Source organism: Urocitellus parryii, chromosome 11, assembly GCF_045843805.1.
Source record: "Urocitellus parryii isolate mUroPar1 chromosome 11, mUroPar1.hap1, whole genome shotgun sequence".
Classification (NCBI taxonomy): Eukaryota; Metazoa; Chordata; class Mammalia; order Rodentia; family Sciuridae; genus Urocitellus; species Urocitellus parryii.
The window spans coordinates 74,148,859-74,166,290 of record NC_135541.1 but is presented as its reverse complement, the minus strand read 5'-3'; the positions used below and the strand labels follow the sequence as shown (position 1 = coordinate 74,166,290).

At 44.9% G+C, this 17,432-nt stretch overlaps 1 protein-coding gene across 1 annotated transcript in view; it reads left to right on the top strand.

The window, feature by feature from the left end:
- Positions 1-17,432, top strand: part of LOC113192857 (retinal-specific phospholipid-transporting ATPase ABCA4) — a 127,407-nt gene that overhangs the window by 69,549 nt on the left and 40,426 nt on the right. Inside the window, exons 18-27 of the mRNA XM_077791555.1 lie at positions 1,638-1,727; positions 3,473-3,647; positions 5,501-5,632; positions 6,628-6,767; positions 7,303-7,440; positions 8,580-8,773; positions 10,314-10,398; positions 13,146-13,351; positions 13,708-13,756; positions 16,964-17,205. Of these exons, the coding sequence (XP_077647681.1) occupies positions 1,638-1,727; positions 3,473-3,647; positions 5,501-5,632; positions 6,628-6,767; positions 7,303-7,440; positions 8,580-8,773; positions 10,314-10,398; positions 13,146-13,351; positions 13,708-13,756; positions 16,964-17,205 (1,451 nt within the window). The remainder of the gene's footprint in view (positions 1-1,637; positions 1,728-3,472; positions 3,648-5,500; positions 5,633-6,627; positions 6,768-7,302; positions 7,441-8,579; positions 8,774-10,313; positions 10,399-13,145; positions 13,352-13,707; positions 13,757-16,963; positions 17,206-17,432) is intronic.

Here is a 17,432-nt window from a genome sequence, read left to right as displayed (position 1 = left end):
GTTCTAAAAGGCAGAGTACCTGATAAATGTACGTACAAAACATAAATGATGGGTTTTCTGTTGAAGAAAAACAATTAGCTTAAGGACACAGACCTCCCCACGCCCCACGTTGGGCACCAATTGCCAGGTTTCTGTTCTTGAGACTAAAAGGCTCAGGGGTCACTCCAGTAAAACTGGGCTGACTGGGCTGCGCAAAATAACCACACAAGAGACACAAATACCTTTTTGTTTGGGGTTGCTGTGACGGCTCCTCTGACCTTAAGGGTCCACAGGAAGAGAGAAAGCGAGAGCATGTGTTGACCCCTTTTATTGAGGAGAAGCTATTTAAATGAAGCAAGGGGTCAGGTTTCAGGGGGCTGAGTCTATCTTCATGATGTCCACTGTCAGCAGGTTGACTGACACCTGGGTAGGCCACACCCAAGGGCACAGCAAGAGAAGGGGACACACATAAGGCACTTCCATGGAAGATTCTATCATAAATAGCAAGGGGTTATATTACAAAGGAACAGGTGAGCATAGCTTCACCCATGGGGCTATAGCAAGACACACCCATGCACAAGACCCCCACCCAAGAAGGGTGGGGAAAACTCTGCCACATTTCTGCAACTGAGTGCCTCAGCACCTAGCCAGGGAGTGTGACCCAGTCACGTGCAAGGATGGTCTCCCACACCTGCCTGCCCCTCCAAATCTACAGAGGGGTTGTTCCAGGGCCCTGGTGGCTGCTGCATTTAGAAAACCGTCATCCATCTGCACTTGAGGCCAGGGTCCTGAGGTCTGGCAGCAGTGGCTTTCTCTTCTCCTGCTTCCTCTCAAGTTGCCCAGCTTTTCTGCTTGTCTTCCCTTCCAGGATTTCCTGATGCCCTTTGAGAACAAATGCCAAATTTACAAATGCCCTATGTTGGGCACCGAAAAAGTGTGTGTGTGTGTGTGTGTGTGTGTGTGTGTGTGTGTGTGTGTGTTGTGTATACCACATGTCACAATTTGTCCAGGTTTATACCCCCACCAGACTCCACCTGCCATTAACCCTAAGACACTAGAATTCCCTTATGGTGGATTTCTCAGAGAAGATGTTTCTCAATTTAAGCTGGCCGCCCATCTTGTCACCTTGAATGGACTTTTACCAGAGGTTCATCATGATATCAATTGGATTATAATGAAAACAACCAGTGGTGGGCTAAAGAAATTTAACCCATTCCAAATTCAATCTTGGATTTGGTTTTTGTTTTTGAATCCATTGCTGGCATTGTAGGCCCTCCCAGGCACACTAAAAGGATGAGGGAGGCAGGGTAGCAGTAGAGCACTTGCCTAGCATGCTTTGAGGCCCCAGGTTCCATCCTCAGAACCACTGAAAAAGAAAAAGCAAGAGGATGAGGTGAAACTCTAATTCTGAAACTCCAATTCCAAAATGCCCCTGGGCTTGGCAGAGATTGCAGGCTGAGGCTGGAGCTCTTCAGTAGGACAGACCAGGGGGCCTACAGGGGCTGGTCTCACAGGGGCACTGGCTCAGCCTTCTAAGGGGACTGTTTTCCTGTTGTGGTGGAAAACTCACTTGCTCCCCCTACATCTCCCCTCCTTTCCTGTCCCTGCTGATTCTCAGCTCTCACTGGGAGAGTAACACTGGCTTCTGGTTGGTGCAGGGTGTTCAACCAGAGAAGAGAGGGCCCTGGAAAAGACTGAACCCCTAACAGAGGAAATGGAGGATCCAGACCACCCAGGAGGAAAGAATGGTAAAACCCTAATAAAGAGCAGAAGCAAGTGAAAGGCTTTTACCCCTGTAAAAGCCAGAGAAAAACGGCTCAGGATGGGTGAAATGAAGCCCAGGAAACCAACTGCCTCTGTTGACCACTATTGAACTTCATGTCCAGGTGCACGTGTGGGGAATAAATTGTTCAGCCCAGACATTAATGCATATTTCCTGGAGAAAGCAAATCCCAAGTTTGTAGTGTGTTTGTGCCCTTGTTAGGCAGATCTCAAGTGAGTTGTATGAATATGCTGACTTCTGAAGATTTAGCAAGAACAATGACTTAGGTCACTGGGACTTTAAGCAGACATGAGCAATAAAGAAAGACAAAAATAAATGCTTCTGTGTGAAGGGGAAAGAGTCTAGCAGAGCTGACTGCACTTCATGATTTACAAATCTAGAAGCCCATTCATTCAAACAATCAAAAGCCTTTCCTGTCAGTGGAAGTTACCTAATCTTTTCTGGACTAAAGGGCCAGGTTCATTAGTCTGTGTCCCTGGCTCTGGCTGCTCTATCTTCCCTCTGAATCAATTCTGTGTTTCTCCCAAGGATTTTCAACCCTAAGCATGAGCATTTCTCTGGGGATGTTAGAGCTTAAACAGGAACACAGCCTCTGACTTGGCCTGACATTGCTAGAGAAGATCCAGCCTCCACAAAGCTAAAGTCAGAAACCAGCAACTCCCCCCACAGAGCTGTTTTGCAGGCAACAGTGCCTCTGGAAGACCCTCATCCCAGAGTATATGACAAGGCTGAGACTGGGGGCTGGGGAGACTGGAGACTGGTTCCAACTCACCTACGGGCCAGGCCAGGAGGCACAGAGAGAAGAAGCAAGGGTTTGTTGTTGTTTTTTTTAATTTTGCAGGGAGCAAATGCCTAGACCTACAATATTCAGACAACCAGTGAAGTGTGCTATATAGAGTTAAACACCCCGCACCAACCAAGAAGAATGAGGCTGAGGGTAGGGACAAGGGCAAAGCATGATAAGTCTACATCGGAGAGGATAGAAAGGAGGACAAGGCTTGAGGGACAGTGCTGAGGAAGAGTGGCCCATCCTGGAGTTCCAAGGAGCAAGAAGTCAGCTGTGGTCAAAGTGGACTCAAAAACTCAAGCCAAGGTTGTCTCGGATAATGGTGCCTCCAGGAATGGACATGGAAGTCTGAAGGAAACCATTGTCTGGGGAAGAATATGAGGAGTCTGAGCTGCTACCAGAAATCCATGAGGAATCCCACAGACCACTGGAAACAAGGGTCTGGGACTGAAGACAGAGCTTAGGGCTAATTATATGCATGGACAGTGGGTGCTATAGGATGAACATGGGCTCTGGATTCAAATCCCAGCTCTGCCACTTGTGAGCCCTGTGACCGTGATAGGACACTTTGATGTCTGTTGGGTTTCCTCACCTATAGAAATGAGCCTTATAGAAATGAGCCTTATAGAAATGAGCCTAGTAATATCTAACAGGAGGGGCTGGCTGTTATAAGTGTGAAAGGAAGTAATTCATGGAAAGCACTTGAAACAGTGCCTGGCACAGAACGAGTGCTAAATAAATGTTCAGTACTATTATCTCATTGTTATTCTGCTTTTCCTTACAAAGGTCATAGCTGAAGCAAGGACGGGGTTGGGATAGGGCAGGGAAATTATAGGCAGAAGACAGTGGTCTGAAGAAAGAACCGTGAGGAGCGTGTATGTTAAGGCACTGGGTTTATATCATGTTTGTTTGTTTTCCTCAAGACTCCTTCTTTGAACGTGAGCTTCCAGGGCTGGTTCCTGGGGTATGTGTGAAGAATCTCGTAAAGATCTTTGAGCCTGGAACCCGACCAGCAGTGGACCGTCTAAACATCACCTTCTATGAGAACCAGATCACCGCCTTCCTAGGTCACAATGGAGCAGGGAAAACCACCACCTTGTGAGTTTTCTGGCAGAGGCCACACCACCCTGCCAGTTTTTGGCTTTTTTTTTTTTCCCCGTTAGCTGAAATCTACTCTTTCTCACTGAGTTTTACTGACAAAATTCACTTTATATTTCTGGCCCTGAGAATTTGTAAAGGATATTTCAATAGTTAGAGCTCACTCACATTTTGGTTTTAATTTGATCTTCCTAAGAAGCAACAAGAGGGAAACGGAGTTAGTTTAGTGCTTGTTTTGTGTGCCAGGGAACTGGACATTCTAAGAGTTTAGGGGACTTTCCTGAAGCCACTGAGTATAATGGTTACATGGTGACATGAGCCAGGCCCTCCTGCCACAAACCACCTCTTGCTTCTAGAGCCTTGAGTCCTCTCCCCCCTCCCCAGTCTCTCCAGCATCATTATCATCCATGAGAGTGATAGTGTCATGGCCCTCGCCATCCCCTGCCCCGGGTCTGTAGAGCAAGACTTATTTATAAGGATCATTCCTTTTCCTGCCAGTTATTAGGTAGGTTTCAATATCAGCATGGGGCCCCCAATAAATGCTGGTCCCAATTCTAGAGAAAGTACAAAGGACACAGTCTCTACATGGACCTGAGGTAGCAGCCTGGCAACTGAAGGCCAAATCCAGGCAAGACACAGGACTGTGCATGGACCTCACACTTCTCTAAGGGGCCCAAGTGCCATCTGCTGAGGAGAAAACGGCCACCAAGCTTTCCTATGCAGACCTCTCAGGACAACAGCCCATGTGATATGCAGTCTTAAATCCTTGGCTTCTTACAGAGGCCTAGGAAAGAATAGCAAGTGTACACCCTACACAGGGTGTGTGAATGGAATGTGGGGCTGGTGCCATTACATTTGGTTCTATTTTCCTCTTTTGAATGAAAGAGATTCCAGCTTCTAAGTGTAAATTCCGATAGCCTGAGATTTTATCAGAACAGAGCTGGGTATGGGGGCACTAAATCATCTGATTTCTTTTCTTATTAATTAATATGGCCAGAGAGCTGGACATTTCATTCAGGCGGAACCCCAGAACTTCTCCCACGAAAACACATTATTTTATCAGCTGCAGAAATACAGCTTCCCTTGGGGTTGAAACAGTGTTTAGTAACAATGGTAATGATATTTTTGAGTTTTTCTTAATGCTGGTGCTGTGCTAAATGCATCAGATGTATTAACTCTAATGCACATACCACCTCAGCACATGGGGCCCATTATTTCCCACTTTACAAAAAAAACATGCATCATTGCTATTAGACTTTTTGTGTTTTGGATCCAATGATGGTATTTTGGGTGGTGATCTGGCTTCAGTCAGTTGATCAACTGGTACAGTGAATGCCTAGATGTGCCAGTTTCTCACCTCATTAAGGCCTTCCTGGTCTTGTAATGGTGACACCTAGCTTGTCGATATCAGCAACTGCTCACCCAGAACACAGAGCAGCAAACCATGCACCAAAAACCTTTTGTTGAGCTCCTCTGGCACCAGGGACTGAGGGCTGAATTGGAGGTGGGGGAGCTCAAGGCCTGCAAGTAAATGTTCTGAGGCTGAGAATCCCCGAAGTTCACTAGTGCTTGCCAGGGAGCCCCAGGGGATAAGGGGAAGCAGAGGGCCACATTTGCCTTCGTTCTCTGTTCCTCTGCATTAGGGCCTTAATGTACACACTGGTGCTAGTCTCTGTGTGGGAAACTTTGGGCCCTGCTGCTAATGATGAACCTGAGTTTGATTCAGAGACACAAGCAGGAGTCACCATGAGAGTCCTCACCATGTTGAGGACCCCTCACACTGGTGGGGGGCTGCTCTCCCAATGCAAGTTCCTAAGGACCATCTCTTCCACCCCTGCTCCTGCATTCTGCAGGTCCATCTTGACAGGTCTATTGCCAGCGACATCAGGGACTGTGCTCATTGCGGGAAAGGACATTGAAACAAGCCTGGATGCAATCCGTCAGAGCCTCGGCATGTGTCCACAGCACAACATCCTGTTCCACCAGTAAGAAAAACAGGGGTGAGATGCCTCCATCTCCCATCCTCACCCCACCCCAGCACATATGTTCTCTAGAGTCTCGTCCAGGGTGCCTGGTCTGGGTACATGTGGTGATGTTCTTAGCTGATGTCCCCTTTGTTCAAGGTTCTTGTCTGGCTTGCACTGAGAATTGTCCCTCTGAACATGGGACTGTGCCTTTGGTGTTCAGAGTTGAGGTCTCCCCCCTCAGAAGAGTGACACTCTTTTCTTTATGACAGTGGCTGGGCCCCCTGCTCAGCCCTGAAGTATTTCCCATCGGGGACCAAAGAGAGGAGAACCTGGTTCCTTTTCTTCTTCTAAACCAGGGCATTAAGGATTGACTTTCAGAACATTTGGAACACTCTTTTTTTATTTTTTCAATTAAAATATATTTTATTTCTTATCTAAAAATCTATATATTGTTAGATATCGTGTGAAAGCATATAAAAAAGTATATATTTAGATATAGTCATATGAAAGAAACGGAGGGAAGAAGTAAGAAAAATAGCTAAACAAATAGAAGAAAATAAAAATTATCAGTAATTTCACCATGCAGAGACAACTATGGTTAATTTTTCAAAACATTCTCTTACACATGCATAGATATATATACATTCTTTGAAATTATAAAGAAGAAAAAAACTATGCATGTAATTTTGTAACCTGACTTTTTTAGAAATGTGATTGCTTTTTTTAACCTAAGATATAAATATCTTTTCAGGTCATTACATCTTCCTTTATAAATTAACTTGCAATGTTTACATAATATTTCATTATAAGATGAACTATTAAGCCAAGCTCTCTAATAGATACTTGGGCCAGATCTGGTGTGTGTTTTCCATTTGTATCAGGAACAATACCTTAATGAACTTGTAGCATCTTGATTGCTACATTTTTTTGGTCATCTTGAATTATTTCTATAAAAAATAAGTTACTAGAAGTCAATTGCTGAGCACATTGCTTTCCTTATTCTGTCCTGGTAGCCTCACAGTGGCTGAGCACATCCTCTTCTATGCCCAGCTGAAAGGCAAGTCCTGGGAGGAGGCCCAGCTGGGGATGGAAGCCATGTTAGAAGATACAGGCCTCCACCACAAGAGGAATGAAGAAGCACAGGAACTTTCAGGTGCTTGGTGTTGGAAGGTGACAGGGCCAAGGATGGCACATCCATTGCTTCTCAGTGCACCTAGGAGGCCAGGATTGGGGAAGCTGGAGGAATTGGTGCGGGGGTGGGGGTGGGGTGCTTTTAACAGGAAAGCACTTAAGAGTTGAAACACTCGGTGAAGCTACTCTGAGAATCTGAGAGTAGCTGCCCTTGGATCATTTGCCACATGGAATTCTGTCTTGCAGTCAGCCTGGGCTTTATTTATTTGTTCTGATGTTTATATGTTTGAACTAAAGTGTGAGAAGAGAAGTCTTCCAATGATCAGGTTCTTAGCAGTAAGGGTCTTTTTTGCATTTACAAGGCCTCCCCTCAACTCCAGTAGAGTTCTGAACTCTCTCTAGACCTCTCAGGAGACAGCATCAAACCCCTGCCAGATTTAAGGTGTCTCCATGTGCTGGCACCAACCCTGGCCTTTTCTCTTCCTGGGCTTTTTCTCTTTTTTTTTTTTTTTTTCTCTTTATCCTCCCTGTAACCCTCCATCCTCACGGGCCTCCAGGTGGCATGCAGAGGAAGCTGTCCGTTGCACTTGCCTTTGTGGGAGATGCCAAGGTGGTCATCCTGGATGAGCCCACCTCTGGGGTGGACCCCTACTCCAGACGCTCCATCTGGGACCTGCTCCTGAAGTATCGCTCGGGTAATACTCACTGCTCAGTGCCTGGTGCTCTCACTGGAGCTTTCCCTTTGGACCCTGCTCTCTCCTACCTGGTGTTTTGCAGCTGAGTATACTAACAGCCATAACCACACTCAGGTGGGCTTTATCTATGAATTGAAGTATGAGTTAAAACTTCCTGAGATTTTTAATAAATAAAAATGGAGTCACTGGTAGCAGCCTACTTCCCAAAATATTCTAGAAACCTATCTCAACCTCTAGTCCTTCTGTCTGGAACATTGGGTGCAGCTCTAAATGAAATTCCCATCTATTGAAGGAGACTTGTACAAACAAAAATAAGCTCCCTAGCTGTCAGGTGACCACTGGGGACCAGGTGTGAAGGCAATGTGCTATGTGTTGGGTGCTGCGGAGGGACATGTCTCAGAATGGGACCTGTTCATCCCTGTTCTGGCACCTTCCAAAGGGCTCAGATTCAGAAGAGACAGCAGGCAGGGCCCAGAGTGCCCATTAAGATGACAGTGTGGCTGGACACAGTGGCACACACCTATAATCCCAGTGACTCAGGAGGTTGAGGCAGGAGGATCATGAGTTCAAAGCCAGCCTCAACAACTTAGTGAAGCCCTAAGGAACTCAGGGAGACCCTGTCTCAATAAAATACAAAAAATGTTCTGGGGATGTGGCTCAGGGATTAAGCGCCCTGGGTTTGATGCTCTGTACAGGGCGAGTTGGGGATGGGAGACAGTGTGTTTCAACCCTGTGTGAACTCGAGATCTACCCTCTGTTTGCATTGTATTTCCCCAAGCCATTCTAAAATTCTCAATTCTATTTTATTTTAATGACATCATCTCCAATTAGGAAAAGTGTGTTTGTGTGTGTTCTTTACAAAGATTATCAGTGCAATGCTTAATGATCCAGAGAATGTACATATGGAACTTATATGCTGACTGACAGTAATGAATGTGTCCCATGCCTGATGATTTATTTGAATCAGGCCCTGTATCTGATGAAGAGATATGTATGTGACAATGCTTTATGGTGTGTGGTTGCTCTCATTATTATTCTAATGTCCCGGAGGAATTAGCACCTGTTTTTATCTGTTGTCTCCCAATTTTCACCCTGGCCAAGGACTGTCTGATGATTCCCCTGCCCTGACCCCGCTGCAGGCAGAACCATCATCATGTCCACTCACCACATGGACGAGGCAGACCTCCTTGGCGACCGTATTGCCATCATCTCCCAGGGAAGACTCTACTGCTCGGGCACGCCACTCTTCCTGAAGAATTGCTTTGGCAAGGGCTTCTACTTGACCTTGGTTCGCAAGATGAAAAACATCCAGAGCCAAAGAAGTGGCTGTGAGGTACATGTCTTCCTGGGAAGGAGCCCATCCTGGGTGAGAGGGAACACAGGGCGGGGGGCAGCCACTCCAGACATTTCTACCCACTGGAGCCCTAGCTGTCAGAACCAGCTTCTTTGTTTCTGAGACCATTTGCAGGAGATTTTGATAAATACGTCCTGAACCCTCCTACAGAGATGTGTCTCCCAAAATGAAACAACTAGTTTTAAAAAACCTGAAATGATTTTACACCAATATCCCAACCTGTGGATAGGTGGTTAGATGCACCATGAAAGCATCTTATCCTGCAAAGTTGAACTGCTTGAAGAGTTGTGAGCTGGGGATGTAGCTCAGTGATACAGTACTTGACAAATACGTATAAGGCTTGTGGTTCAATCCCTGGGACTGCCCCACACCTCCCACAAATAGTAGATGTTTAAAGCTTCCTTTTTAAAAAACATTTTTTTAGTTGTATATAAACACAATACCTTTATTTTATTTATTTATTTTTATGTGGTGCTGAGGATCAAACCCAGTGCCTCATACTTGCAAGGCAAGTGCTCTACCCTTAGCCACAACCCCAGCCCTGAAAATTCCTTTTTTAATCCCCAAAATTCACATTTCCTAATTAAGCCTGAATTCCAGTAATAAATGAAAGCTAAGGAAACTCTCATTGGGAACTGTAACCTAAAATTGATGAAGCAAGCTGGGCATGGTGCCACATGCCTGTAATCCCAGTAGCCCAGAAGGCTGAGGCAGGAGGATTGCAAATTCAAAGCTAGCCTCAGGAACTTGATGAGACCCTGAGCAACTTAGCATGACTCTGTCTAAAAATGAAAACATAAAAAAGGACTGGGGATGTGACTCAGTGCTTGAGCACTCCTGGGTTCAATCCCTGATACCAAAAATAAATAAATAACTAAAATGATGGAGCAAAAAATGCTAATCTGCAGAGACCACTCAGCATGTCAGGAGACCTTGATCCAGATCTGGGCTGAGAAGTGTACAGACTGTATCATGGGCAAATTACTTCTTTGCTGTTATTTTTCCCACATGGAAAATGCAACTAATGATCTCTGCTTCTGCTTCTTAGGGATGTAGTGGAGATATATGAGATAATTTATCATGAATGTGCTCTTGAGAACAAATATTGCTCACATTCAAATTGTCACAAGCATTATATTGTAGGATTATTTATGCCTGTGGTTAAAGTGTCTGGCTGCTGTGGGTTTCCTGTCTTGGGTAGATTTCCACAGACCAGTGAATGTCCATGGGGAGGGAGGAACAGAATGTGAGCAGAACCTACAGCTGTCACTTGATTAATGATAAGCCAAAGAGATCCTTTGAGGTTCTGCTTCTCCCTGACTCACACACTCTCCAAGGTAAAATAAAGTGGCTATACCCTCAAAATGCTCCAATGAATTAGTAGGTTAAACAGTGCAGGAAAAAACACAATTGGTGGTGAGAAACAAACCAAGCAGGTGGTGACAGCTCTTGGCATCAGAGAGATGCTATTGTTGAAGTGATGTGTACCTTGTCAGTCATTCTTGTCCATCCATTGTAGGGCACCTGCAGCTGTGCATCTAAGGATTTCTCTGTCAGGTGTCCAACCCGCATTGATGAGATAACTCCAGAGCAAGTCTTGGATGGTAAGGGCTGGGGAAGGCTGTGTATTTCCATTTTAGTCTAGTGATCATCACCTGGTGTTGCTGGGGGTGTCCTGTCATGTTGTACTAGAATGGGAACAAAGAGAGCATTCGTGCTTCTGGAGGGCTGGGAGGGGGCATGGGGGCAAGGTCATGCAATTGCTTATCTTTTTATTTTTAGCTTCTTTCTCCTCTTTCCTCCATTCTCCATGGCATTTAAAAGGCATGCACCACTCTCTCCCTTTAATGAGGAATTCCATGTGTTCACTCTGTGCCCTTTCCCATATGCAACCTCCATTCCTGGGGTCCTCCTACCCTGGCTCCAGGGAATATTCCTTCCTGTTTGGAGAGATCCTCTTGTAAAGGTGCACCTAGTGCCCTCTGGTGGAACCACACTGATGCACAGCTCTTACAGTGAACTTTCACTAAGAGATGGCCTGTGTGGATGGTCTGCATGATGCCCCACACTCCTGTTATACTCTAACTCTCCCCTTAGCTTCCCAATTTTCCAGAGATTCTCCCCTTAATGAGGGTGCATTGAAGCTCTCAGGGACTCTCCCTCACCCCCAGAGATTCAGTGGAGGCCATCACTGTATACACAATCCCTCACCTCCTAGGATCTGAGCTCCAGGATCCAGAGAACTTAGGACACTGTTTCCATTCTTCACTGATGCTCACCTCCCATGCCTTCCTTGGGAAGTCTCTGCAAATGAAATATCACATACCCTAAAATCCTTAGTAGAAGCAAAATTAAATTCAATGTACTATCCCAGGATAATGAAGTTTCCTAGTTAGCATAATTTTTTTTCTAAACCTGCAGAATTTACTAAGTGAAATCTGATGAGACAAGAAAGCCAGACAATACTTATATACTATGTTTATAACTTGAGGGGAAATACCCAGAGTTCCATTGCTAGTATTTACTCCTCACCCTCTGCACTGACAGAGCCTGGGATGAACAGAAAACATCTGTTCAGGGTGACTTCGCTGTTCCTCATGCCTCACCTGCCTTGCTGAGGGTATTCCAGCTTTCTGAAGCTTCCTCCTCAGAATCCTGGTCAAAAATTTGATTTTATTTTAATTAATACTAATATTTTTAGTTACTGTGGACCACCAAAAATCCAAGTTGGAAACTAGGGCCTGTCTGGCTAGGATGATGTATTTAATTGTTATTTTATTTCCCAGTAAAGGCTTTCTTTGACTAGAATAGGGATTCTGTGAATGGTAGGAAGTGCTGTAAGAAGTTGTGCCCTAAATAAGGGAGGGAAGATACTTTTAATCCCCAGGTAGTTCCTTGGATGGCTCCCCTGCCATACACATACCCCCTCATGGACCTCCCTGCCAGAGCTGAGAGCACTGCTAGCTGGTAGGGCTCCCTCTGAAAGGCTGGCACATATTAAGACATGGTTCCTGGGAATCCAGTGACTTCAGGTTCCATTTCCTTCCTAAGAGAACAATGAGCATGACCCCACAGAGCCATTTACATAAGGAAGGGCAGAGCTCCTTCCTTATGTAAAGAACTACCCAGCCTCTGTCTGAAATGACCCAACAACCAAAGATGACCAAGTCCGATTTGCAAGTTTGACATAAAATAAAGCTTTCAATCTAGCTAGACAGAAACATTTTGATTGAAAGCCATGAAAGTCCTCCAAACAGGTCTCTTTAAAACAAAAAAAGAAAAGAATCCCCTGGTGACCCTGAATCTCTAAGAGAACTGCTTTCTAAAGAGTCACGTTCTGAGTTGCCAGAATCCCTTTTCCTTTGACCTGCCTATCAGTGTTCTGGGGAACTGTCTCTTAAGGTGCATGCTTTGAAGTTACTTAAATTTAGTTTTTAATTTTAAAGTAACATATGTTTGTGCAAAAAAATCAATTCCAACTGTACAAAGACATCAAGTAAATTCTCAATGACATTTTCCCACAGTCCCTGCTACACATTGCACATCCCACTCCACCCCAGCCTCTCTCCGTGGCTTCTCAGCTTCCTGAAATTCCTGAGAGCTGGGTGTTAAGTTTTGTTTTGTTTGAAGAGGCCTGTGCAGTCCCAAGGGAAATGATGCAGCCCTCCAAGGAGTTAGGTCAGGCAGGGGGGTGTAATTTAGGAAGGGGGCTTCTCACTCATCTTGGTCACCTGTTCTAGGCATGCATCTTGGATAAGTCCCCTATAGCTAGCTTGTGTCCTACCAGGAAAATGGAAGCAACTCTGACTTAACTCTTACATTTTCAGTGAAATGGAATGAGCAAAGAGCTTTCTTCCCTGAGATGATGTCCTGATCGCTATAGCAGCTAACAGTCACCTGGTGGAGTGGTGGTGGGGATGTCACGCCAAGTACTTTTATATGTATTATCTCACCCAGTCCTCACAACAAAGTGGATACTGTTATTTCTCCCTTTTCACAGATGATAAAATTAGGATAGGACCTCTCCAATATAACACAGCTTGAGGTGACAGAACATTTGATAGAACAAAGGAGGAACTGGCACAGGGACATTGCATGACCTCCCAGAGGCTGCATGGCTAGTCAGTGGGGAGCATGCTCACTTCCAGCTCTTTTCTCCTCTCAGAGGTCACTGCAGGCCAACTAGCTCAAAACAGACTGGATGAGTGTCAGTCCTCTGAAAGAGTCACTACTGAGTCACCAAATGCCCCTTCCTCAAATAGGAGGTGGAAGAAAATGGAATACCTCACAATCTCACAGTCTTCTGGGTTCTGGAGAATAGAGTTGGCCTCAATCTTTTTTCTTGTGCTAGGGGATGTGAACGAGCTGATGGATGTGGTTTGCCACCATGTTCCAGAGGCAAAGCTGGTGGAATGCATTGGTCAGGAACTCATCTTCCTACTTCCAAATAAGAATTTCAAGCAGAGAGCATACGCCAGCCTTTTCAGGGAGCTGGAGGAGACGCTGGCCGACCTGGGGCTCAGCAGTTTCGGCATTTCTGACACTCCCCTGGAAGAGGTAACACAGATATTCCAGCTGGCTTCTGTCAGGTATCAGAATAGGTAGTTCTCTGTGAAAGTCTAACACTATAGTGAAGTTTTATAGAAGCAAAAAGGCATAATTCCCCACCCAAGCATGGCAATTATCCTCATTTTTGGCTTACTTCCTCCTGCTTCTGTCCCATGCATACATATTTTACATAGTTGTGCTCACTGTATGCTTGCATTTTTGCATTTATAGGAGATTATGTTCTTGAATCAAGACCATATTGCATTTTTTTCCCATTATGAAGCAATACCTGACAAAATGGACCCTGGTTAGATTTTTCTGAGAGTAGGAATGCCTACCAAATTCTCTCTTTTATTTCTTGACAGATTTTTCTGAAGGTCACAGAAGATTCTGATTCAGGACCTCTGTTTGCTGGTATGGTATTGGGGTATGTGGCTTGCCACTCTCCTCCCCACACCCAGACTCTGTCTTGAAAATCTAAAGGAAAAGTCACAAAACAGCCACACACACAAATTCTCCTCTATAGTGTTTGACCCCCAAATAACAGGCATTTTGTATTCTTGGTGCCTTGGGATAACAAAAGGAATGAGAGACTGAATTAGGCCTGGGTAGGAACATTCCAGATGAATCGGGGTTCTCATGGAGGTCAGATTGGTAAATTTCTCTCCAAACTTATCCTACATCCTCAGCCTCTTGTTCTGCCATGTGGCCAGTCTCATCTCTCATCCACCAGGTCTCTGATCCATTCTTGTTGCATGAGTGACAGCTAACAAAGTCCTTTGAGATAATGGTGACTGTTAATACAACCCAGATGCCAGCTAGATTCCTCTGGTTCCTGAGAGATAAAGACAAAATCACTACAAACCCTCAGTTGGTGGCATATGGACTTTGAAAATGTGGGGACCAGAATTCCTGTGAATTCTGGGATACCCTTCCACATGTGTAAGGCTGGAATCCTTTCATGATTTTTAACCAAACCCCTAGATCACAAGAGGCATTGTGGGTGGAGTAGGCTCCACTGCAGACGAGAAAGATGGAGAAATGGAAGTTCAGGGGAAGTGACTTGTCTGCCCCAACACAAGCCACCTGTGATAGAACAAGAAGCATCCACCTGGGCTTTTAGAGCTCTCTTGCTAGGCCCCCTCTCCTGTTCACAAGCAAAGATGGGCAGCAATTCTCCTTTGCTGCCTTGGGCTCCTGAAACTACCTGTGTCACTGCTTATCTCCTCCTACCCAGAGTGGCACATCATGGTGTTTTCCCACATAGAGTATTTCCTCCTAGTAGGGGTTCTGGTACCAGTTTGTATGATAATATGGTTTTCAACTTACTTCTATGTGATCCTAGTTTTGCCTAGAACTATGACCACACATACCAGGCCATATATCGTGGCCCAAAGAGATGGTCATCATGACACAGTGTGTGGAGAGGGGCTGTCCTATGGGGAGGAGAAGAGCAGCTCACCAGGTTTTCTTTGAGCCTTGTGGATACAGAAATTGATACACTCTACCCCAAAACAAATACTTACATTAACCAAGATCAGAATGCAAATATGCTAACTTTTGTTAAAAGTCATGCTGAGTTAAGAAGTTAGGGCCCTTTATCTACACAGAATACTCCTCTTTAATAATTATTCTATTTGAAAACTGTTTGGTCAGTAAAGACTAGGATATTTCAAAGAGACAGTCAAGCATAGAGATTAAGAGTGAAACAGGCCAAACATCAAACCTGAGCTCCATAATTTGCTAACTGAGTAGTTTTGGGTAAGTTCTTAGCCTCTTTGTACCTAAGTTTCCCCATCTGCAAAATGGGGATAATACTAGCACCTACCCTTTAGAGTAGTAGAGAGAATTAAATGAGATAATGCATGTTAAGTCTTAGCACCACATGTGATCTCTAATCAAGATAGCGACATTCTCATGTCAGCATCTACAAGTCACCTCTTACCTCAGACTCAAGTCACTCTTTATACTTGACAAGCACCTAACATCCACTGTGTTATTTGATTATCATCACAATCACATGAGGCAGGTAGGGCAGGGAAGCTGAGCTCACAGAGATTGGATGACCTTCCTAGAGCCACACAGGCTTCTAGGTCTTACTCTCAAAGCTAGAATCCTCAGTTCTCTATTCTCACTAGCTGCTCCCTTACACACACACTTTTCAGATGGCTAAGTACATTTGTTTTAGATTAGCTCAGTTTTAGAAAATGACATTTTCTGATCTTGTCCCCAAAGTCTGAAGTAACCCAAAACACCAAAAGGTCAGTGCCATTTCTGAAAGAGTAGCTCAGAGCCAGAGACTACTGGAGAGCAACAGAAACCAGAGATGCTGAACAGGTCCAGAGCCCTTCAGCTCTGGTGGGGGGTGGGGGTGGGGCAGGCATGGGGGATAGTAGGCTCCAGTCTGGTTGGGGCCATCAGAGGACTGAGATGAGTCAGGCAGCAAAGGGGAGAAGCAACAGGGATCCCGCCCCTGCAGAGATCAAATCTGAGCTCAGGACAGGAAGAGGAGGATGCAGACCTGAGACTCTGATGCCTGGAGGTCAGTGAACCTACAGAACTTCCCCACCTCTCTACGTGTAAGGGCTGGGGCTTCTTGTCACTAGGGCTGTCACATCCCAGGCCTGGTGCTTCATAGGTCCCCCATGAATGTTAGGCGAATGGATGACTGAGCTGATCCAACTATCTACAATTGCCCTTGTCCTGGGGAACTTGAGGCTGTTAAGAAAGTAGCTGGGGACCAAACAGTGGTCCTATAGACTCTCCATGTCCACAGCAGATGTTCTGCAAACAAACATCAGTTAGTCACTATGAACTATAGATATAAAGTAAATGGCAACTTGCATGGTTTATAAAGCACAGTTACATGTGTTATCATTTAATTTTCAAAGCTATTTTGTGACATGTTCTCATTTTCATTTCACAAATGAGAAAATAGATTCACACAGATTGAGTCACTTCACCAAATGTATGCATCTTGTAAGAATCAGGATCACCCCCAGATCTGCTAACTCCTACTTCAATGGTCTCTCTACCACTTCTCAGTGCCCTCTAAGAATTCAGAAAGAACGAAGTTGACTGTAATTTAATTTAATTTTTAAGTACACTTAAAATATATTCCCTTAAGTAATAAGTGAATGTATTTTCATGTTTAAAATTTTAAATACCCAAAAGACTGAAATTCTCCTCCTCACGCACCCCCATCTGATCCAGTGGTACCAGTGGTACCTCTGTTGACATGGTATGCATTCTTTTAGACAGTAGTTATGTGTGCATGTACTTAAGATGTTATGAACTTTCTAATATAAACATGAACTTATTACACAGATCATTCTGCACCTTATTTTTTTGTACTAAGTTGTTTTAGATCTCTATGTCAGTACATTCAGAGATATTTTCTTCTCTTTAATGATAAAAGAGAATTTTCAAGCAACTTCAGGTGATTTTACCTGTTCAGAATCTACACTGTAAAATGGATTTTTAAAGATATTTTTAATCTGCCTGGTCTGGTATTTTGTTGCTGCTCTAGAATGAAGGGGAAATCAATGTTGCAAGAAAAATGGCACATGAGGTCCAGATCTTGTCTGGCTTTCCAAATTAATCATTTGATCTCCCAAACAGATGGCACTCAGACAAAAAGGGAACATGCCAGCATGCGACATCCCTGTTTGGTTCCTAGTGAGAAGGCCCAGCAGGCTGCCCAGAGCTCCAGCACCTGCTCCCCAGTACAGCCTCCCCTGGAGCCACAAGACAGGGGCACGGTGCTCAACACTGGTCTGCGGCTAGTCCTCCAGCACGTGCAGGCGCTGCTGATCAAGCGGTTCCACCATGCCACTCGCAGCCGAAAGGACTTCCTGGCCCAGGTATTCCCAAGGGCTTCTTCGGCTGTGCTCTTTCACTCTGCCCGGGACCCAACAGATCCATGGGTACAAACACAGCCCGCAGCACCCTCTTTACATCCTGCCTACTTCACTTTCTCCCTGCCAAACCTTTCTTTTGATTCAGAGCCATAAAAGCCTTCTTTATGAGAACTGAACCTCCCTCATCAAAGAAAATAAAATAGCAGTGAATATGCTAATATTGCTCTTCT